Genomic DNA, 24,478 nt, shown 5'->3' with positions numbered 1-24,478 from the left:
GAAGTTCGAGGAGAGTCGAATAGAAGGGGCAGGGCGAGAAGACCAACTTGGATTCTGCAGATCTCTCTTTTCTTTTTTTTAGCTTCTTTTTTTTTTTTTTTTGAAATAAAACTTTTTTTTTAAGGTATGAACGCAGATACGTGCGTCTCATACTGTGACATGACTTCGATGGATGCGTATTATAGTCCGCCTGCCTCACAAGGTAGGGAGCACCAGGCGAATCCGTTCAGGACATTCGGCAGTACCGAAGCCAAATACAGCCCCACGTTCGGGGCGAGTAAAGCGCAGACGTACGGGGAGAAGTCCCGGAGTCCTTTCCAGACCGAGTGCCAATCGCTGGACGGCGCGGAGGGAGAGGGCCCCTTCCACAAGTACCAGCTCTTCATGCACAGACCCACCTGCAGGACGCCCCCCGAGGGCGGCAAGCTGCACACGGACGGAGGCCCCAACGGCATCCTCCCCTGCTACGGTGAGTGGGCTTAGACGGGCAAAAACTCCGGTGGGCATTCGCAGGCATTATATGCGCAATTGTGCGCCGTGCAACAATGAAACGTGATTTTTTTTAAATCTAATAATCAGGGGCAAACGTTTAAACGAGCTCTCATAGAGCGTCTAGAACAGAAATTTATGCATGAGAAAATAGTGTAATTTATTCCAGGTGTTGCAATCAGATGTTATTTTTGTTCCCATTCACTTTGACGTTTAAAGACCCCATTAAGGTCACAGTTATTCCGGCCACAAACGTTGTCATTTCCCCACGAAGGAAATTTGCAGCATCTCGGTGCCATAACAAGCCGTCACAGAACAATATTTTAATGATAGATTTCAGAAAGAAACTAATACTTAATCATATTGAACACACTGACATGCCTGTCAAAAGTCTTCGGACGCCTTTGTCACAGCGCCCGTTAAATATGCAGTGCAAACACATGATGACAAAATAGAAAATGTATAATTCATGATTCCATGATATAACCAGAGCTACAAATCGAGAGACACACGCGCACAAACACACATGCACCTTATGAATACATACAGTATAGACACATATAAAAATTATTGCTATGTAGTTATGTAATTAAGGTACAAAATGAAAATGACAAAAACGTCCTGTGACAGTCTACAGGCAGTGTGCATTAACTGATAGCAACCTGAGCGTTCTTTGTAATATTTGAACTCTCCAGAATGTTTTTTTAAAATTTAATACATAGTTTTGGTGCAGGTGCACACTACTAGAGTAGGATATAGGCTCGTACATTTTTGTGTCTGCAAATATACAATATATCATGTCACTGGAAACCTGTTAACATGGCTCACAATTCAGTTTCTGTTTTGATCAAACGCCCATATTTACATGCTTACTCGCCGGCTTCATGGGGAGATGCAGCAACAGTTTGCACTCGGCTATATAAATACAAATGAAGTCTGCCAATGCCACGCACAGCAGAATGGTAATGTGCAGAGTCATCTACTTTTTAGTGGGGAGTCTGTCTCCAAACTTGTTTGCAGTAGTGCTGTACTTTAGTGAGCTGATCTGGCAAGTGCAGAGACAGAACCGTTTGAACGCATTCATTAAATGCAGTATGCATCCAAAGAGAGAGACTCTGCAGTGTTATTACTGAAAATGTTGCAGCCAGATGAAGGCACTGCGGCTCTGGGGAGGACACTTTTGGGGTCTAGTCAAAGCCTCAGGCGTCAACAGGCTTGTGCTCTTATGTGTGGTCCAACACATGAGATATATTGCTCAATGTTGATATTTTATCTCCTTCACCATGACAAAAAAAAAATCTTCTGATATGCAGTACAGACGAAGTTGTGTGTGCCAACATGTCAATCGGGCTGTTGTGAGCTCTTCGGTTTTACGGCCATTTTGGAAATATTACCATGGAGATTAAATCTAGGCGTAGGCTTAAGCCTATGCTTGAATGTCACAAATTGAACTAATGGCCCTGTGCAGGACTTTGACATGTAATCAATACGCTGTACTCTCTCTTGCTTACAACACTGGATTCGCTCTGTCATTGATGTTTTGATATCTGACGGGTATTTCCGTCCTTGTCAAATATGCCCCTCACGGATGTGCAGCACATATGTGATCAACTGTATTGATAGATAGATAGATAGATAGATATCACCCCCCCCCCCGCATTATATGAATAATTTTGGGAGATGTTTTGGGGGGGCTTGAGCATCTGCCCTCAAAAATGCCTGTGCACCATATACAATAAGTGTACTATCCAGACAGATTCAGAAGTACCCTACGCTTATTTGGCCAGCAACAGTTTTCAACCACTTTACTTTTCAGTTTGGAAAATTGTCAAGTCAAAGGCCTGATCTCAGCCCAACAGAACCCGCTTTTCACTTCGGCCGACCAAAGACAAAACTAAAGTCTGGAAGAGCCGCAAACAAGCTGCAAATGAAGGCCTCCTGCGAGGAGGAAACTCAGAATGTTGGTGTTTTCCCTGTGTGCCACCCCATCAAAGTAGAACAAAGTATATTGATACTGTTATTGGTTGTCACACAGTACCGAATATTGCAACTATTTCACGGTGTCCAAAGCAAAAAGGCCACACCTCATCCAACATCACTTGTTTTCTTTCAACGTGATTGTGATTATATATACTGGCACAATAATAGCAACTTTGTCATGTCATTATGCAAATAGTTTAGACCCAACTGTGTATAGCGTCTGTGTCAAATTCAAGGCCCGAGGGCCAGGTCCGGCCACATCAAATTATGTGCATCTACTTCATTTTTCTCTCGAAAATCACAACCAAAGTTGCAGTTTTCACTTAAATAACACAGTGACGCTGTTAGCATTTTTGGGTAAAAAAATAAAATAAAATAAAAAAAGATCTAAACAGTAGTTGAACAAACCATTTTCTTCGACTTTGAGTGCAAAACTAGCTGCGTATACTTTGTGTGATAATATCACCAGGTGATGATTTCGCAGTCACAGTAGCCCTCTGAGGGCAACCATAACTGCAAGGTGGGCCTCGACAAAGATGAGTGTTGAAATCCCTGGTGCAGGAATTAGACTTTAAAATTAAACAACTCACCATAAATTGGCATCACCGTCTGTAATTTGATCAATAAGGGTAAAGACATGCCCATTTGAATCCCCTTTTGAAAAGACATGAATTTTGCTGATGTATTTCAATTATTGGCAGTTATTATCATTCAAATGGTACACCTGTTTCGAAAAACAAACAAAAATATTGGACATATTCTTCGAACTTTTAATGTCAAAATATCGATCAACATTTTTCCCAAAGTTTCATGATTTGCGCGTAGGTTTTCTGAAGGTGCTAATTCCACTTCCATGAAGAGTATAATGCAAATACACCTTAGTGTCTATGCCCCCCCCCCTTATTTATTTATTTATCTATTTATATATTTGGGGGGGAGGAGAAGGGTCACTTACAAATGATCCATACCTGTCAACTTTTTGGAGCGCCAACCTGTATAAACTACCAAAAAAATCTGTATAAAGAGCAAAAAATCCTTATAACATACCAAAGCATTTTATGTCAAAATAACGGCACAGAAAAAAACCCACGAAATTTTCAATGATATTTATTGTAGATCTCCATAATACAATGTCTGGTTAATGTCTAATCATCATTCTACTTAGTGGCATTACTGTGTTCAGAGTTGTATTCCGGAAATGAAAGCATACGAGTAGACGAGCACCGTTCTGGGCAAAAGCAAACGGAACTACCTGTCAGGGGGGGGGGGAACAAAAAACGGAAATTTTCAGAATCCGTATGATTTGTGCGATACGGTCATATACGTAAGATTCGCCACAAAATCCGTATGAACTATGGCTAAACCGTATGAGTTGACAGGTATGAATGATCTGTCATTTTCATTCAAGCCGTCTTTACAATTAATGTCACTGGAGAGAGCCTCATTGTTGCAATACACCAGAGGGATCCGTGAAATGCCAAGATGAAATGCCATTTTGCATCCACACTACAGCGGCCAGCAAAATAATATTTATATAATAATATTATAAAATAATGGTTATTTCTGAGATATGATAGAATTTTTGAAAGAATCAGAACTATTGCATGCCCTTAATGTTATTCCCATTGTACTTTGTACAAACACAAGAGTATAGTGAGCTCAATGTGTAGTTCGGATCGCTTATGCATCTGTATCTGCAGAGTTTGGTGGGTTACGCATGCAAATTGCACATCTTACATGAGATTTATGAAACTGTTGATGTCTTCAGCGTTTTGGATGAAGTGTATTGTTGCACTGTCAATAAGTATCGCATTTTACGCTAAACACCTAAAATCAACAATAATTTTGAAAAAACGGCTTGAAACGTGGCTGGTTCAGCGTGTGAGACATTTACACGTGAAATCAAGGTGGCACTGGCGGGGGAAAAAATTGGCTTTAAATTAGAATTGTATTTGCAAGCATCTAAATTGATGAAATTAGATGAAAATGACCTTCATCAATACATCCGATAACATCATGGTTGGCGCCACATATTGTTGCGACTCAGGGGGTGCACACGTGAACCAACGAGCGTCCCGCAGGGGTGGAGCATCTACCTGCTTACACCCACTGTGAATGAAATAAAACCCCACGGAGTTGATGGAGTGCAGAGGAATGCAAGGCAGCGCCGCAGGAGGGGTCTGCATTAATCCGAGGCAGATGTGCATCATTGGCTGCTATATGGTTATTATTCATACTCGCCAAACATCAGATCTCCAAAGCAACCGAGCGTCCCCCACAATGACAAAGTGGGACCGGTTTGCATAACCCTGTCTCCACAATACCCTGGAAAAATAAGCAAAATGTCTCAAATGGACAGCGGTAAAAATCGGAGACCCACTGGACACAATTTCTGACATGCATGCGCTCACAGGCCAACTTACCAAATACGCCTGCACAAATATTCAAGTTGAAAACAGTCAAGTATTAATTTAACAGCATGTTTATTACTGTGGTTGAAGCTTGAAGTAGAAGTCGCAGCGCATCATGTTGAGCGGATGTCTCTGATATTTGCGTTCTAAGTCGTGAGTATATTTGAGCCACCGCAGTTTGAAGCCGAGTCGTTCTTCAACCGCTGCAAACTACAACAATAATAAACAGGATTAAATCATTGGCTCACTGACAATATCAATCAAAACCAAGCATTATCTTAGTTTTGGGCAAAGATTTATGGTTGAGCTAATGCATTAAAGCCTTATTTGATGAAGCAGGTGTACCTATTAATGTGTCCATTGTCATCGTTTAAAGAACCTGCCGAGTGAATTCAGATATTTGTTTCGAGCTGCATTATGCAACTTTGAAGATAACGGCTGAAAATGTGAAAAGACTGAGAACTACGTGGTACTCAAATGTGGCGAAATAGCGTTAAACTGGTTTTAGGCAGGATTTTCTTTTTTGGGGGGGGTGGGGGTAGTCATGCATTTAGAGTCCCACCACTTCAACTTGAGTGCCTTTTTTTATTGCATCAGTGGTTATCCAGTTCTCTGGTTTAGACAGCTTTACTTGGGGTGGCAGGAGGTTCAGTTGGGAGGGTGGAGGTTATAACCCCCCCCCCCCCCCCCCCGTTTCGATTTCTACTTTGCCCTGCAAGTTTATGCATGTTGCGTGAATAACAATAATATTTATATTGAGCACTAATCCAGCCTGTGTAGGCTATGCAGTAAAAACACGTTTCAAATAGGACTTCCACAAATGATTATTTTGCTCGTCGACTATTTTACTAGTTGATTATGTCACCGATATTAAGTGTAATTATTCAACAAATGGGATGATGTAAATTGCAGAATACAGCTCCAGAAAGCAGCTACACAGCTACATTATCTTACAATCCAAATTCTTGAAGGTAGGTACAAATTCATTTGAGGACAATTAAGATGAGAGTATATTCAACTTTGTTGACATTTTGCAGCTTGTGCCAGCATTTCTGACATTTTTAATCAATGATGGTGCAACTGAAATTGAAGGCCAAACTGTGGCCTGAATAGCTTTTCCGTAAATGTGTAGTGCATTTTGAAATCGAACCAACAACTACTGTACACACTATGCGCACTTCCAAAAAAATATACTTTGAAAGTATCTATAAATACCAAAAGAAATACTTGTTCACATTTTTCAGTCTTCTTAGGCAGCAAGCATTTTTCTTCAATGTGGAAGAGTGAAATCAGATGAGTAAAATTTGTAAAAAAGAAATGTGCTCAACAAAACTAAAATAAGCACTTGTACTGTTTTTTATTTGATGTTTACATGTGACCTTTATTTATCCAAAATGTTCAGCTTTCCTTCACTCTTACTATATTTTAAAAACACTAAATTGATTTGCAAATGTGGCAATGAGAGAGCGAGAGAGAAAGAGTCAGAGAGCGAGAGAGAGAGAGAGACCTTACAATTTGGTCGACGCGCAACTCCTGAATGGGCGTTGCTTCCGTGCCGACTGGCGCATCTCGCAGTTTGGTGAACAAAAGAAGACCAAAGTTTAGACTGGCTAAAAGGTGGGCTATTTTGCAGTGCAGTTGGTCGAACACAATTTTAGTGTACGTATTTAATTGAGGCGCAGGCAGACAGATCCAGTATTCAGTATCAGATAGTATTTCAGATAGTATTTCATTCATAAATATGACACCAAGCGGTGCAAAGCAGTCTCAAATATCGGCCCTGTCACACATATAGCCGACTACATCATTCAAAAGGGGAGATATTACAGTTTACGTGCCATTGTCATGCACGAACACCATCGAATGTACTTTATGTTTCTGCAATATTAACACGGTGTACCCCACTGATTTTGATGCAAATGAGGGATGCCACAGGGATTGGACGGGAAAACACTGCATTCCATCCCGCAATGGCGCAAAAAGCTGGAAACGCCCTTTTCTGCCCAACTCTACCGGTGCAAAGTATAGCCAAGTCATAATGTTTCCATTTACATACCTTGAAAGATGTTCTCATGTATTGTTTTCAAAATCTCGTTGCGTCTAGCCAGGCAAGATGCTTCGATGTACGCTAGATACAACTGCTTCGGCACCTCAACAAACCTCCAATTATGTAAAAAGATTACTGCTAACTACTCACATAAGTTGTCACATTTTAAAGACCATTTGAACATATTAAACCAAGCCTAGAGCCCCCACAAATATAATATAGCTTGTCTGACTGTTTGTGGTTTTCCTGAATTGGCGGCGCCGGTAGGACGCAACCATTTCTTCTTCAAAGAAGGGAGGGTCAGCGCGGGAGTAAGTTCTAAACACACGCTCATGAGCTAGCTGGTGGCTAGCGCCTCTCGTTGTGGCGCGGCAAGCCCGGTGACAACCGATTGGGATATATTCTGGCCACCGGAGGCTTCAATGTGTTTTTGGGGCTCAAACACGTTGGGGTGTGCAAACATAAGAAAGTCGTTAGACAAAGTTTTATACATTTTTTAGGAGGGTTTGATATCAGCGCATTCATATTTATTTTCACTTTTCAGGGACTTTAGGCTTTGTGATTTCATGTTGCAATAGAAGCTAATTGGAACAATAAAGACAGTGACAATAAAACCATTTCAGAGAAAAATTCTAAACTACGTTTAAATGCGGCCGATACAAATACAGCTGAGTGTTCCTGGACTTTGTGGTTCGTCGCTCACGGCTATGCTCGATCACAAATTTAGAGTTTTCTGCCTTCAGTGTAGTAATATCACTGTTGTGCCATATTTTCTCCAGGTGATATCGACTGCCTTCATTGTGTTCTGCGCTATATTTAGTGCCTTGGAAATTCTTTTGAACCCTTCTCCTGTCCGATACCTTTAAACAACAAGATCCCACTGATGTTGTGGAAGCTCTCTGCAAAGCATAGCTTGTATTGTAGAATGTGACTCACCGAGAGCTGAATTTTATTCGGGGTTAATCGGAGCTATTTTAAAGGGTGGCAGGTGTGTGCCGACTCACAGTTGACAGTTGGAAGGTTAATTCTAAACACAACCACATTCTCAGATCAGAGAGGGTGTGCGCACTTGTGCAACCAGATTATCGCCATTGTTTATTTTTCTTCTCCTCACTAGAAGATTTCAGGGGTATTGTCAAAGGTGTCATACATGTTACGTAAAATTTCAAAATTATTTGTCTTGGTTTCATTTTTTATCTCCCCCCCAGTGCCATTTGAACAGGGGGGGGGGGCGGTGTAGACTATTTACATCCATTTTAAGTTATGAATTTTCAGGTGATGTGGGTTGGTCTGTACCAAACATCATGTGATAAACGGATGTTCACTGGAGTTGTAAATATATGGGGAGGGGGGGGGGGGGGTTGACGGAGCCATCTGATACGTAGCCAAAATGCATCTGGCATAACAGATACACACGGTATTCAAAGAGTGTGTGAACACTGATACTGATTGCACCAATTCTCTCTTCCCTTTTCCTCACTCATATCATGTTCACATCATACAGTTCAAATAGCCGCTCTGGCATCAGTGTGAAATTGGAGCATCCTGTGATATGTAAAACGTGTTTCTCAATGCATGAGAGCAAAACAAAAACCACAAGAAGGTTCTGGCAGTACTTTAAAAGCATCCTGTCAAAATATAGAACTCTACGTGCATGGAGGTGGGACGGAGGGGGGGGGGGTGGAGGGAAATGATGTCAGAGGATATGTATGGATATTTGCTGTGATGAGTACCACATTTTGACCATGTTAGTGGCTGAACGGTGACCTGTGATCATGCCCTGAAACTGTTTTCAACAACGACATGTTGGAGGGGGAGAAAAAGAAAAATTTATTTCGAGCATGCTTTTGTGTCTGAGAGAGTAGAAGCAACAACAACAGCCTGCTTGCTATGGAACATCACATTGGCTCTGTTTTGAAATTCATTGGTGAAATTCATCAAAGTACATGCAGCATATGTTGGCATTTTAATCCTGTTTCATTCCATACACTTTCCCCTGTTCGCAGCTTTGTATTTATTTATTTATTTTTTATTTTAATGAACCACAAGATAAAAATGACCTGGAAAATTCCAAAATGACCACAGGGAGCTTTAAGGCAAATGTGTTATAAAAATGACTGTGGAATTGACAGAACAAAGCGAAATCCCGTTTTGATTCATAACTGCTATTTGTCTAATTGTCAGGCGAGGACAGTTTTCTTGTCTGATAGATTGAACCAAATCACCGTGGAAAGTCCTGCAAATTAGGACCCGCGGTTGGCTGCAGCACAAAACTTGAGATTGCAAAGCAGCAAAATTCTAACCTTGAAATTTGACTTCTGCAATTTGTGCGACGAAATTCAGACTGAACAAAAGCAAGACCGCAATTACACCCTTTCTAAATCGATGTCTTGAGACTTGTCTAAGACTCCAGAAAATCTTTTTTTCTCCACATGACAGTTTGTACTAAAACGTGCGCAACTTTACTCTATGATTAATCACATTCCAACAATAATCCCGAACTATTTCTGTGCTCTTTGATACGAGACAGTGACAGCCACGGCCTAAAAGTCTTCGGACACGAGTGAGGTAATGATTGTGTCAGTCTATCAGCCCGCTGATACTGAACAGAAAGATTTCAGGTTTCCCATGGAATATAAGCATTCCTTTGTGTGCTGCTGCCATAGATCTCTGCTAAGGGAACATCTGGGAGCCTTCCTTTAACCGAGGAAACAATACTCAAAATCTTGTCTGAGTGCCCCATGAAGAAGAGCTTCTGTCGTACATATTAACTCTTTCGAGGCAACAAGGAACATACAATCCATTCTGGAAGGATTTAGCTAGTTATTTATTTTATTTTTTTAAATTAGCTTTAAGTATAGGCAACGGGGCAGGGACACAGTACATTGTTGTTGTTTTTTTTTTTTAAAAGCTTCTGCTATATAGTACAGTGATCCCTCACTTATCGTGGTTAATGGTGACCGGGACCACCCGCGAAAGACGAAAATCCGCAAAGTAGCGAGCCCCCCCCGAACAGGTATATGTACTGTACATGTGTATGAGTACCGTATTTTTCGGATAATACGTCGCTCCAGATTATAAATCGCACCAGCCAAAAATATGCAGAATTAAGAAGGAAAAAACATAAATTGCACTGGAGTATAAGTCGCATTTTGGGGGAAATTTATTTGATACAATCCAACACCAAAAACATACATGTCATCTTGAAAGGCAATTTAAAATAAAAATAAAATAGAGAACAACAGGCTGAATAAGTGTACGGTATACTAACGTTACATGACTGACATGCCTGGTAATGTCAGTAATGACGCAACATATTAAGAGTTATTCAGATAACTCTAGCATAAAGAACATGCCAACAAGTTTACCAAACTATCAGTTTCACTCCAAATCACAAAATCCAATGAAATCTTCATCCTCTGTGTCACTTTTAAACAACTCCCCCACTCGGGAGGTAGACGGTGCGCCGCTTCCTCTTCTATGTCGCTTACGTCAGACTCATCGTCGATTTATCAACACAGGCCGAGAGCGCCCTCTTGTGGTTTAATGTGAAAATAACATGTGAAATGACATTCATGTGTTAATAATTTCACACATAAATTGCTCCAGAGTATAAGTCGCACCCCCGGCCAAGCTATTAAAAAAACTGATTTATAGTCCGGAAAATGCGGATATTATAAAATATTTATAAGGCCAAATTTAATGGTATACATGCATGTAGAAGTAAATGTTTGTAATTTCGTAATTAACATTACTAATAAAATTCCTCGTCTCACCCCCCCTCGGGTGGTGTCCGTCCCCCATTCAGCTCGGGTCCTCTACCAGAGGCCAGGAAGCTTGAGGGTTCTGCGCAGTATCCTTGCTGTTCCCAGCACTGCACATTTCTGGACTGAGATGTCCAATGTTGTTCCCGGGATCTGTTGCAACCACTCATCTAGTTTGGGGGTCACTGCCCCGAGTGCTCCGACCACCACAGGCACGATTGTGACCTTTACCTTCCAGGCTCTCTCCAGCGTATATATATATATATATATATATATATATATAGAGAGAGAGAGAGAGAGAGAGAGAGAGAGAGAGAGAGATATACACACACGCATGTATAAGGTGCATGAGTTAGGTTAGGTTAGTGTATGAATAACAAAATACAGTAAACATATACATGTAGTACTGTATATGTTGATCTATGTGACTCACTGTTGTTTTGCTGACTTTTGCTGCCTCTCGCGGACCTTTTGCGGCATTTTCGCAATTTTTATTTTTTTTAATGAATATGAAAAAATCCGCGATGCACCGAGGCCGCGATAAACGAACCGCGAAATAATGAGGGATCACTGTACTGAGTAACAAGGAGTTTTGGATCTTTGGTCATCAACGCGCTTTTCTGTAATTCGTCTACCTGCTTTGATGGCTTCAGAAAAACACCCAAAAATGCAGACGTAAAAAGAAAAACACACTTTTGGAATTAATCCTTCCGTCAAATGCCTCAAATGAATGCGTTGGACCCTTTTACAGAATGACCACATTCTCAACATTTTAAGATTTGCTGTTCCATTATATTTGTGGACTGGTGGAGTGGGGATTGAAAATGCAGCCTGGCTGCATGATTCACGAAGGCTCGAGTCAGGTCATCAAATTCCGCCATGAACTTCTACTGTGTGTATTGTCATTTGAAAATGATCATATTGGATTTGTTGCTTCCACACATCAGTGCAGGATGAGAAACATGGCAAGAACATAATAAATAGCATTAAAAAAAAAAAAGTTCCAGGACCGGTGTCACAAAAATCTCAAATGATGAGTTTTGCCCCTTGATGCGGGCCTGATGATGAACCATCATTCCTCCACAGAGCTCCTGTGGCATTTGCTTCGTTCAGTTGTCAAGAAGAGGTGACATTTGGGCTGGGACAATTGGCAGCTGCTTGACTACGACAATGTGCCTGCTCATGTTACCAAAAGCATCTGACAGTTCCGGGCCGAGAAGAGCAGGGCCACCCCACCCACGCCAGGGTTTATTTTATTTATTTATTTATTTATGAAGTCTTTCCCAAGCTCAAGGGGTATATTAACGGTACCCGCTTTGAAGACCTGGATGAAATCAAGACGGCTGTCGTCACAGCTCTGGAGCATCCAGGAAGAATTCTTCCAGGAGTGCATCAAGGCTTGGCAAAAAAAGGCGGGGCAAAGTATGTTAGATTTCAGGGGAAATTACTTCCAAGGTCAAAACAAAAACATCTATTGCGACACCAGTCCTGGAACTTTTCTGACAGATTTGTTTGCATTTTTATTCTAATCTGATTTATATTAGTCAGTTAAAAACACTAAAGTAGTTTAAAATGTCTTTCAGATTATTTCATGGTTCATTGCCCTTTATTTTAGCATTTAGCCTCTACGTATCAGAAATCAGATATTGTTTATTGTTTACAGATTCATTTATTGATTGAGTTTGTTAAAAAATATGTGGGAAGTAGACCTGGAGCGTGCGGGGAGGGGGGGGGCACATTAAATCACAGGTACAAATTCTCCGTTTTTTCAAAATTGTTCAGCCCTAATTGAGAGCAAGAAAGAAGCAATTTGTCCCAAAGGTGCCTGGACATGAATAGGTGGCATGGAGTGGTCGTTCCTCAACCCGGAAGTTGGTGCTTCCATCCGTGGACATTGCTACCATGTCCTTGAGACACTGAGCCCCCACAGTTGCTCCTGGTGCTGTGTCACCAGTAGGTGAATGATGTAACAGTGTGTGAAGCGCTTTGAGTACCCGAGGTAGAAAAGCGCCACACAAGTGACAGCCTAATTAACGGTAATTAGGCTGTCACTTGTGTGGCGCTTTGTGTGGCGCTATAGTTGAAAGTAATGTGACAATATGTCCTTCACATAATAAGGCGATGGATCGTCTGATGAGTCATGCTCGTGGTTCAAACTGGTTGTCGTTACAACACTTCCAGGTCATAAACCTGATCGGTTAATAATGAAAAAGTCAATTGCAGTTCTGTGGCTTTTTTTTTTTTTTTTTTAAAGAAAATAGTGTTTTCGAAAGAAGCCTAAAATTAAATCTGTCTAATCGGGCACGTCACATTTATTTCTTTTGATTGCAATTTAAAAATGCAAAGAATTATATATAACATATACAGTAAATTGGTAGCAAACTAAATTTCAGTACAACCTCTAGCGACTCAGCAATGGGGAACCCCCCCCTCCCTCCCCCCACATCAGGCGGTAGATGTACTTTTGTTAAGCAGTGCCGAATTTATATGCCACTGTATGTGTGTGGTACAGCAGTAATTCGATGATCCAAATATGAGTATGTTTTGACATACTCAAAATAGGCTTGGCCATGCAGTTAGCGCTTTGGCAACGTTCATGAAATAGCGACTGCAAGTAAGATTGAAGGTGGCGGTGGCGGCAGTTTCCGCATGACGTGTCCGTGTCATCCAAGTTGCTGTTCTTAATCAGCATGTATTATCCAAAGTTGTGACTCTGCCCCTCCGTCTACATTGTGTGTGTGTGTGTGTGTGTGTGTGTGTGTGTGTTTCTTCGGTCTGGACACCACAGCAGCATTTGCATCACTTGCCGCTGTGTCCAGACTCAAATCTCATTTGTAGAAATATGACTTGCATTGCATTTCAAACAACCTCCACATGTGCTTTGGATCAGTTTTGCAAAAATGTGTTTTGATGTGATTTTTTTGACGTGAAGTCTTCACAACATCAAGCTGGAAATAAGCTCGATGTGACAAAAATTTGATTTGGGGCTGGCAAGGGGGAAAGAGGCCCGTGAGACAGCAGAGCCGCATGATTTTGTGCAACTCTTCATTGGGGGAAAATAATAATTACGTTTGTAAAATGCAATCTAAACTCATTATAGAGACATATTTTAATTAAATAAAGTGTGCAATTTTCTGCAGTGATTAGATTTTTGTTTTTAAGTAGAGTCCTGTAAAAGGGCCAAATACTAATCGGAGCACACATAATTATTAGATATTTTACTCAAGTTTGATCAGAGGATGTCTAGCAACCCAGAGCACTCTGTTTAAAAGCATTGCCCTTCCTCGTTAGTATGAGCTCATTAACCCTTCCCCAGGTTACTAATTTATAGTGTTTCTTTTATTTGGTTTCACTTGACCCTCCCCGTCCCTTTCCATAAAAACTGAGAGGGTGCCTTGTTGCTTTACAACCAGTTAAATTACACTTTGATGTTTTTTCTCTGTTTTCAGGGGCGATTACATCCCTGACCCGAGCAAGCACGTGACCTCGGCTAACCAAAGAGGTCTGCAGGTTGTCAGAAAATGACTGGCGAATTGAAAGAGCGAGCGGCGTTTATTTCTCACGTTTAACGTATGCTGGTCTGCTCTACAAGGGGAACGACAGTGAGAAAAAAAAAATAATTCTTCGGAATGCCAAGAGACCGCTGCCAAGGCAGTGGAATCTTGGCTTTCGGGAAGAAAGCAAGACTTGACGGCTGTGTTCTCTGGGGGGGGGGGACATCTCGGCAGGCGTGAATCCTGTGAGATGTTGGTGAGGATTGTGTTTGGTTACGATTAGCATGCCACAAAACAGATTGCTTCGAGTGCAAGATGAAGAGAAAGTACATGTTGAGGGTATGTGATCTGGATGTAGGGATGAGTATAAAACCTAACGGTGCCCATCTGTACGCCCAGCTGAGCCTCACATGTTTACGTGCCTTGCTCAGGGGCCCGCGCACCCACACCCTCGGTCTTTCAAAACAAGCAGGGACTTTGCGTTGACCCAACTCACTTCTGAGCGTTGCAGTCATGCTCTCGCTCAGAGGTTGAATGAAAACATCGGACGGGGCAGAAGCAGCGATTGGCAATGTCAGAACATCTGCTCGCACGTGAGGAGACAGTAAGGGGCTCTGACAGGTGGGCCGCAGCGATATGAGGTCATGAACCCCAGCTGGGCAAGCTGCGTCGTTTCATTAGTCTCAGTCGGGGCAAGCCCGAGCCCAAAAGCAGGGGAAGGGCCGCGGCGGTTTTGGAGAGACGACTACTGACATCACGTTGCGGGACACACCAGGCAAAGAATATTAATTCATGAAAACAAACATGCATGTTGCAGACAGCCGACGCCCAACTTCATCACTTCAAAACTATTCCGCCAGCTTACTCACCATTAAAAGTATGGCTGACAGAGTTACCAGCACCGCAAAATATCAACAGTGCTTCTCACGATGCACTTTGTTTCTAAGACGACAGACTGTGGAGGGCGTTAAACAGAAAGCTGCAAGAAAACGCACGCAAAGAATGACTCCAAATGTGATCTCGCGGGAGATAAATGTACCGTGGTCCTAAGATCATCCGTTCGGGGATGCGGATCGACTCGCATTGTGGATTTATTTAAGCCACACAAAATTAACCAAACGGGGTAAGTGCGGGGGGGGGGGGGGGGAACGGCCAAAAGCAACCTTTGCACCCACACTAAACGATGATGCGTGACAGATGTGTAGCATGTGGATGGATCGTGGAAGATGACTGAAAAGTGTGCACCCCGCAGCTAACTTTGCTTTGCACATCCGGTTCTTCTGTTCCAGCTCTCCACTTTTTGTCACTTTAGCCATTTTGTACTGAGCGGCGAAGACGGAGGCGTGTTTAATTTTCAGTTAATTTCACTTCTTTGCCGTCACCGAGAGCCTAAAAGGGATGACTTGTGCAAGGGTCCTACTAGTTTGAGATTTTTCACTGGTGTAATTATTTTCTATTTCATTTACATGAAATACATTTTTAGAGTGGCTTTCGTAGTTAGATTTAAGGCTTATGAAAATGTTTTAACTGTCATTTTTTGTTTTAATACACCGTATAGACAGTACATGTATGGATTATTTTGGATGAAAAAAGGTCACAAAGTATCAAACGACAATTGCCAACAACAATTTAACCTTTCTTCCATATGCCTGAACAATAATACAGATATAAATGCATTTTGAATAAACCCGGAAATCTCATGTATGAAATTGACAGACAAAAACGGAAGGACATTTCGGTTATACATAATTGTTGATCGTTTTATAAATGTAAAATATAATTTCATTGAGCTATTTTTTGTTTTTTTTAAAGCATTCTTATTTTTATTTTCATTGTGAAAAGGTTTTTAGTTTTAGTTATTTCGTTATTTTTGTTAACTGTAATTACCACGGCGAGTAAGGATATCAGGTATCGGTAGTGCGCAGATACCACCTTATTGCAAGGTATCGCATTTTCGTGAAGAGTACCGATACGAGCCAACGATACAAAACAAATCTGAGTAAATTGTTCCTGCCAGTCGTTGGCTCGACACTGCGGCGGTTTGAGACATCGGCACATCATCTTGTGCGTCAGAAAGAAAGGTCGCCTCACAGTAGTGCCATTGCGTTAATTGCGTAAGGTCATAACGTGACAATGACCTGTGAAGTTAGGTTCTAACTTTATTCTGACTTCATTCCGATGCATTTGAAAACGTAGTCTTTCCACTGTTACGATGGAGACTATTTAAGGACAGAAACCTCACGCCAATGCAAAGCAAAAGCAGACAGAAAAACTGACAGAGCACTGTTCTGACTGGCCCGCCACCAGTCATACATGCTTATTTATCCACATTGATGTTTGTTTATATGAAGGAGAAGGGACAGCCTTCTTCATCTCCAAAAAGGAAACAAACAAAAAAAAATCCTTGCATGTGGTGACAGGAACAGAGCCAGGTCTGTCACAAAATGGAGGCTGTGCAAATTGGAAGTGACAAACACAATGTTGTTTACATCTGAGCGCCAAAGTGCGGAGGGCAACAGTGGGCAAACGAGGGCCACCGCACACGCACAAACACACAAACTGTCCAAAATGAGGCAGCTTTTTCATTGGCTCGGATTTCAGGTGGCGTGATTGAGCGAAGTGAGTGTGCCCCCCCTGGAAGGTTGTGTCGCAGGTCACCCGAATGTGTCGTGACAACCTTTTCAAACATGTAGAAGTGAAGTGTAGATTCAGCAGACACAGACAAGGCCTTTGAACCCCAGAATAAAACATTACAGAGGTGATGTAAGCATAAAGTAGCCGCAACTGTGTGTGGATGCTAGAACGTGATGGTGTGCAGATGCACTTGCTGACTTGTTAGGCACAGGGTTCCTTTTTTTCCCCCCGGCTATATACACCAAAAGCAACACGCATTTTAAGGAGCATATTGCTCTTTGCCTGTCGCTGTTTCTCTTCAAGTTTAATTGGTCAGAGTTGGGTGGCTGCAAGCCACAATTACGTTTTTGGCTTTCGTCTTATGAACCCAAATGTGTGCAATGTATTTAATTATGAGAGTGAAATATCCAAACATTTCAAGCTTTACGTTAGATTTATATCTGGATGTTAAGTGCATGAATGTGAAAAATGCTGAGGTGCGAAATTAGGGATGAGTGAAGACTGACACAGGCCTTATTTCAATGTATCGTGTACCGTTAAAGGCATCTGATATCAGTCACCGATACTTCAGGCAAAAAAAATCTGACATTGAGTAAGGCCTCCTTGCCAGGAGAAAACATTTTTAAAAATCTCCTCGACTTTATAGGGCACTCTAAAAACAACTATATAAAATAAAAATCAGACTTAAAAACTATAACATTAACAAAATAAAAACAGTAAACATAAAACATTTAAGCAATGCTGAGTCTGATGTTGAGCCGAAATCCAAACAATAAAAATGTGTTGAGCTGTATCAGTAAAGATACAAGCTCCCATTTGCTTGTGAGCAGTATTGGGATGACATCATAATCGAAGTTCGCACTGTGGCTCTTAATACTCAGTTCGGATTTTTTTTTTTTTTTTGTGTGTTCACATTACATGTTAAATGCGACCTCACTATGATAATTGTGTGAACATCTGCGTCTCTCAAGTGACCCACCCGCATGCGCAGAAGAAGAGACGACGTCATTCACAATGTAGTGTTTACAGAAGTAAATGTGATCCAGTGTGGAAGGGCCACAGATGTGGTAGGGGCTCATCTTTTTTGTCTTTTCATATCTATGGAGGAGAAATGCGAGAATATTTGGGGGAAACGGGGCAAGGCTTTTCACGGTTTCAGATGACATGCCCAGCATTTCAGAGCAGAGACAAGGGCTTGATTTTGCGCAATTTTGAAGTCTTCTTCTATGTACTGCTGTTTTGTAATGTTTCCAATTTGGCGGGGCTGTTCACACTCCTCTCTGTGGTATCTCAAGACATTTGGCGTGTGGCTCTCCCCATTTCCGCAGAAAGGTAAAATTGATCACAACTTTCCATGTTTCCTGAATGTAGGAAAAGACAACGGCCTGACAGAGTCTGAGTTGCCCTCCAGCGTTGACCCCCCTGGGATGGAGAGCAGCTACCTAAATCTAAAGGAAGCAGGAGCGAAGGGGTCAGGCGAGCGTCCCGGCTCAGATCTTTCCAGCCCTCTGGATAAAAGCGAGGCAGAGAGCAACAAAGGCAAGAAGAGGCGCAATCGCACTACGTTTACCAGCTATCAGCTGGAGGAGCTGGAGAAGGTTTTCCAGAAGACACACTACCCAGATGTGTACGCTCGCGAGCAGCTGGCACTCAGAACAGACCTGACGGAAGCTCGCGTTCAGGTGAGACCAGATGGGCATGCAAAAAAGACGAGCAGTGTTGCATTCACACCATTGTCCGTATTCACGTGTTAATCATTGCGAGAGAGTGCAAGGGAAAGTTAAAGCTAGTGATGTGACAACAGAAGAGTCTATTGTTCTCCTTTTTCATCACTACAGTATTTTCTTCCAGCCAACCTTAGATCAGAGCGGGACGAGCGGGATGAAGGGGGGTCCCTTTGCGTTTACTTGCGCCAGACTCTGCACGAAAGGTCAGAGGCCAAGGGTTTGTCCCTGGTGCAACGGTGATGAAACTACTTCCACACAAAACTGCAAAGGCAGGAGGTGAGGGACATGGGGAGAGAAGTAGTCATTGGACTATTTGGGAAGGATATAAAAAGCACTTGAGATGCCAGCTTCAATTTCCACGTGCAGTCTGAGACATAGTCAGGGACGGTCTGGTCTGTGCGGTGGTACAGTAGAAAAAAAAAATAGTTGGTTCACACAGATCCATGCCTTCCCCAGATGAATATAATTAACGTTCCCAACCCAACTGACAGGCACGCAGCCCACTCTTTTGAGTCACTGTGAGGATTGACCCAAAGTCCTGCAAAACAGACCCGAAACATGCACGCAATCAAGTCTAAATCCCACAATTGCAACAGAAGGTCTATCAGGACAAGGTCCAGGGATACGCAATTGAGGAATACCAAGGGGCATCGCGAGCTTGGCAAGCGACTTGATCATCCTTTTCATCTAAGAAACAATGCAGATGTTTTCTTCAGAAGAAAGACCGTGTCAGAGTCGGACTGTTCCATCCTAAGTTTAATGATGAAGGTCTTTGTGTGCAGCTTGGGGCTTTTGCTGCTATTAAATTATTTACATGAATGTGAGCAAAAAAAAAAAAAAAAAAAAAAAAAAGTCCCTCACGAACTTGGCCATACCTGCCTTTAGTGGAGGAGGGGTGGGGGGCGGGGGGGTGGAGTGAGTGAAGCAGAGCTGAGGCACTCTATCAAGTCGCAGTGCTGCGGGATGACAGAGATGAGGTGAGACGGCTGGAACTTCAAAGCTGCTTTTGGAGTTTGTGCACTCTGCCCTCCCTTCTCGCACCCGCCCACCCCCCGACCCGACTGCTGGACGTGCAGCGTAAATAAAACCATTTAATGGTTCCGTAAACTGCCTTTTGCCGTCAACGTCTTCAGCTATTACCGTTACACGACAAGCACTTTTAACTCGCTGTCACCTTCCTCGCAGATGCGTCTGTCAATGGAACAAACAAGAACACAGTTGGAAGTTGGTAACTTTGGGCACGTCATACGTGATGGATTAAAAGTTTTCACGATGAGAAGAACGGGAACTCTGCTTGTCGCCAATAATGGTTTTTAAGACGCAGCTTTGGACAGGCAGAGAGAAGCAGCACAAGACACATCTGACTTCATAACGCTTGCACCACAGATGATCTCTTTGCCAAACTATTTGGCTTATGTCCCCTTCTTACTGCCGTTCAAAGGCAAAGCAGCACTGTGCAAACCCTCTGTGAAACATGACTCACTCAGCACACTCAAACCAAGAAGAGGGGTTCATAATTATGCGCTCAGGCATTCAAAATGAAAAAGCTGACAGCGTTCAGATGAAGAGAACATATTGGTCAGTGACAGATTCCGAATGTTATAAATGACGTGGTATTTAAATGTGTGTGTCCTGTGTGCGTCTGGTCAGCCGCCTTTGTCTGCACGCCTCGCAGAGGTCAAAAGGGTTAGCTGCGGAAAGCCACGGGCTTTGGCGTCAGGAAATTAAACATGAAATGAAAACAAGCTCCAGTTTGAACATTCTCCCATCTCACTTTCCAATATCCCAACTTCCCCTCGTCGACATAAAAAGGAGGTGGGAGGAGAGAGGCGCTTTGTGTCGGGGTGGGGATGGGTGACAGAGGTGAGACTATGACAAAAATCTGATGACCGATTACACTCATTAAAATTCTGACATTTTTCAAGAAAAAACAAAGTCTCTACCTTGGACACAATCTACAGCGGTAACGCAAACCAAACCGTGTAACTAACTACTCTTTCGAATCTCTACTAGCTCAATGTTAACACACAATTTAAAAAAACATAGGTGGGCTAATACAACAGCAATGTTGCAGTCGTTAAAAGCATTTAAGCAACACAAACGGTGCAGCGCCACTTGTAGACAGACAACTTTATACTCAGAGGCACATATTCTTTATCGTGCGCAAAAAAACCCAACAAATATTGCTGCCCTTTTATGAGTCCGTTACAAAACTCTAATTTGTGTATTATTTACTGTATGTCTCTAATTAACTGGTAACTATGGCATGCACACGAAAAGGAGCACGTCAGTGGGCTTTAAAGCATGAAAATATGTACAACTGTTAGTTTTATTTATATATACATATCAGTACAACACTGTAGGATGGGCTTTAAATATTTTTGCTTTAAAAAAAAAAGTTTAACATTTTTTGTTTGTATATTTGGACTTTAGTTGCCATGACTATTCATTTCAAGGGAGAAAGATTATTTGCAACACGTGTTCCGAGTTGCAAACATGGTCACAGAACAAACTAAACTTTGAAGTGAAGGCACGACTGCATTGGGAGACAAGTCAGAAGCGCTCTAATCAGGGGCCCCGTGTATTGAAGATCGATTTAGAAACTAGTGTCATGCGTTGAGAAAGCGGAGAAGAAACCAAAGGAAAAGGACACATCAAACAATAACACCCCCGCTCCCAAACCTCAGGGGACTGTAACAGACCCCAAGCCCTCCTGCAAACATATGATTTAATTCAAAGGCCAACAACCCCTCACCTTGACATTGGGGGGCAGCCACAACCTTCCATATCACTTTACGACTTTGGAAGACTAATCTCGCCAGCTGACCTGTGGAATGTCGGCGTGAGATTTCTTAACATCAGTTTTGGGGGGGGATCTCGATGCATACATGGTCCCCTTTTTGAAAAATGAACCCGTTTGTGGTCCTACACATACATCCCTGAAAAGGAAATGCACTTCAGAGCACTCTGTCACGCGGCCAATTTTTTTTTATGATGAAGATGACGGAGAGGAATGGTAAATGCAAAAGAAGGGGGGGGGGGTATGAAGGGCCTGGCCGAGGGGAATTTGAATGTCGGGAACTGTGAAAACCACAAGTTGATTGGGCTTGGAATCAACCAACAATCAAAGCTCGAACCACTGCAGAACATTTGTTGCACTTGGCAAGGAGGTTCAAGATAACATATCGTGCTATACAAATAAAATGTGATTGATATATAGAGCAGGAGCGTCCATCTTCGCAAGTAATCATGTATTGTCTATTATTAAGCAAGAAGAATTTATCAAATCTGTAGCAATCCTGCTTTGTGTGCAAAATAAGTTTTGCAGTGGTACTGTCAATTATTTTGTATTTGTTGTCCTTGACTTAAAGGTGATTTTCTAAATATTTGGCATGAAAGGGGAAGCCGACTCAAAACTTGCCAGGGTGATTTTGCCAGTTGTATTCTTGTAAATCAAAGTATCACAACATTGTGCTGCTCGCAAACCTTTCTGTTCTCCAGTAGTATGATACAAAAATTACTGGTAACATCAAGATCATTTTAAGGATCTGCAGTCATTGATATCACTTTTTATTTTTCAAAACCAAATTTAAACACTCCCATATAGACAAAGAATGAAAAATTTAAATACTTAAAAACATGACCTTTGAATAATGCCAACTACGGGGGGGGGGGGGGGGGGGGTTACGCAAGTCACGCTGATTGTCATTTCTGTCTACTTGCTTGTTGGTTGGATTTTTAAATGCATTGCAGTGGGATTCTCTTTGGTCCTGCTGTGTGGACAGGTGAGGGAGAGGACACCTTTCTCACAATGATTTATGAATGGCTACAGACCCAGATGTGAATCTGTCGACGCAGGCAGTCTGAAGGGAGGCAGACGACTGTGTATCAAAGGCAGGAGGAGGGGCCGGGGGGGGGGGGGTGCAGTACCAGGGGAGATGCTCCATTTTTACATCAATAGTTCCATGTGGATGGCACTTTAAAGACACGTCAAGTACTAAAATGTGCCGTGGGACTTTCATGTCCGATAAAATTTATTTGCTTCACTTTCTTAGTTTGTCTTTCAGAATGGAGGCCATGCTCCTAAATGTTTTTAGTCCACCGGTGACTGGCCTGTATCACTCTGCTGGGTTAAAAGTTACCCAAATTGGGTGAAATATCTAACTCAACGCTGGGTCTAAAAGGGATGGAGCCAATGTTAAGTTATTTCGACACAGGAAGTCGGCGCAAGATTCTGATCCTGTCTTAACAGGTCATCAATATGATGTGCTAAAAAAATAATGCTAATTTTAGGACCAATATTTACCGAGGGGAAAGAGCAACTTTCTCCTGAGAGGGGGCACCACAGCTAGTCACTGACATTTGTTCCGACCAGTTTTTACATCGAATGCCCTTCCTGACGCAACCCATCCATTTTTATCCCGGCCTGGGACAAGCATTGTTTGGGAATCGACATGTAGTCAAAAGGGTCTTGCCTAGAGACCCAAGTGGACGTTACTGTTTGCCCTTACCGGAATTTGAAGCGTGATCAAAGTCAGCCATGTTATTCACTGAGCCATCCAGCTGCCACCAACATTTTCTGAGAATGTTTCATGAAAATTACCTCAACTTTAGTACACAAAACTGGCCAAAATGGAGAGCAGCTTCAACTCGTTAGCCAGCCCAAATCCAATCCGCTGGGTCAAAATAATTGACCCAAACTTGAGTAAAAGTAACTGAACTCATTGACTCCCAAAGACGTTTTTAAACGTCTTTTCGGACTTGGTCCAGAATTGGCTGGTACTGAATGAGTTAATCTCCTCAAAATCCAGAGCTACCTAGTGAATGGGTTTGGGAAAACAAGTACAACCCAGCACTTTTTAGTATGTAGTAAGTTTATTCCTTGAAGGGCTGCCTTCCTTCTTTGCAGGTGTGGTTCCAGAATCGCAGGGCCAAGTGGAGGAAGAGGGAGCGCTTTGGCCAAATGCAACAGGTTCGAACGCATTTCTCCACGGCTTATGAGCTGCCTCTTCTAACTCGGCCTGAGAACTATGCGCAGGTGAATAAGAACACCGGCACGTCTCTCACCGGTGCCATGAAGTGTTTGTGACTGCCTCATTATGACTGCCGTTTGCTTTCAGATGCAAAACCCTTCATGGATCGGTGGCAGCAGCGGAGCCTCTCCAGTGCCGGGCTGTGTTGTTCCTTGCGATACCGTCCCCCCCTGCATGCCCCCTCATCCTCATAGTCATGGGGGGGTCCCCGACTTTCTGGGTGTCCCAAGCCCAGGGAGCAGCCACATGGGACAGACGCAGATGGGCAGCCTTTTTGGGGGACCTGGAATGGTCGGGGGGATTAATGGCTATGATCTGAATGTCGACCCGGACCGCAAGTCTTCCAGCATAGCAGCGCTGCGTATGAAGGCCAAGGAGCACAGTGCCGCCATTTCTTGGGCCACATGATGTTCCAACCAAGTCCCCCCCACCCCCCCTCCGACCCCGTTGGCCGCTTCTCTTCAGCAGCCATCATCAAGCACTGCGGGGGAGTTTTGCTGAGAGCACTAATGATAACATAGGTCAAATGAACAGGGAGAGGCTGTAGAGATAGCACGGACCATTGTAGCGGCCAACACAATGGAGATAACAACTGTGACAGTGACAATAAGCAGAAACTGAAAGTTCCAAAATGTAGAGGAGAAAATCAGATCCGAGCGTTTCTGATTCCTCTCCGTCTCAGGTCTTGGTCAAATACTTGGTGACACGGACAATACAATCGTTTTCAGGAAAAAAAAACAAGATCATGAATAGGATTTACCAAAGATATATAAACTCTGATTCAATTCCTCATCAGTCAAAATGAAACCACTTTCGACTTGCCCCAAATACAGTAAAAAATGATATCATTTACATTTCTGAATAATTATCAGGGCTCTGCCAGGATTTAAACTGGGCTG

General features: G+C 42.6%; 1 protein-coding gene across 1 annotated transcript; it reads left to right on the top strand.

Annotated features, from left to right (window-relative positions):
* Positions 1 to 23,987, top strand: LOC147206248 (homeobox protein aristaless-like 4). The gene is made up of 4 exons (XM_086109392.1): positions 1 to 469; positions 18,191 to 18,501; positions 23,456 to 23,584; positions 23,667 to 23,987. Exons 1-4 carry the CDS (start codon positions 127 to 129, stop codon positions 23,985 to 23,987), a joined length of 1,104 nt encoding a protein of 367 aa, XP_085965518.1. The 5' UTR covers positions 1 to 126.
* The last annotated feature ends 491 nt before the right edge of the window (positions 23,988 to 24,478 follow it).

Source organism: Hippocampus guttulatus, chromosome 4 (genome assembly GCF_054856545.1).
Source record: "Hippocampus guttulatus isolate MCC_2025c chromosome 4, RoL_Hgut_1.0, whole genome shotgun sequence".
Taxonomy (NCBI): domain Eukaryota; kingdom Metazoa; phylum Chordata; class Actinopteri; order Syngnathiformes; family Syngnathidae; genus Hippocampus; species Hippocampus guttulatus.
Note: the sequence above shows the minus strand (reverse complement) of the source record. Positions and strands in the feature narration are given on the sequence as shown.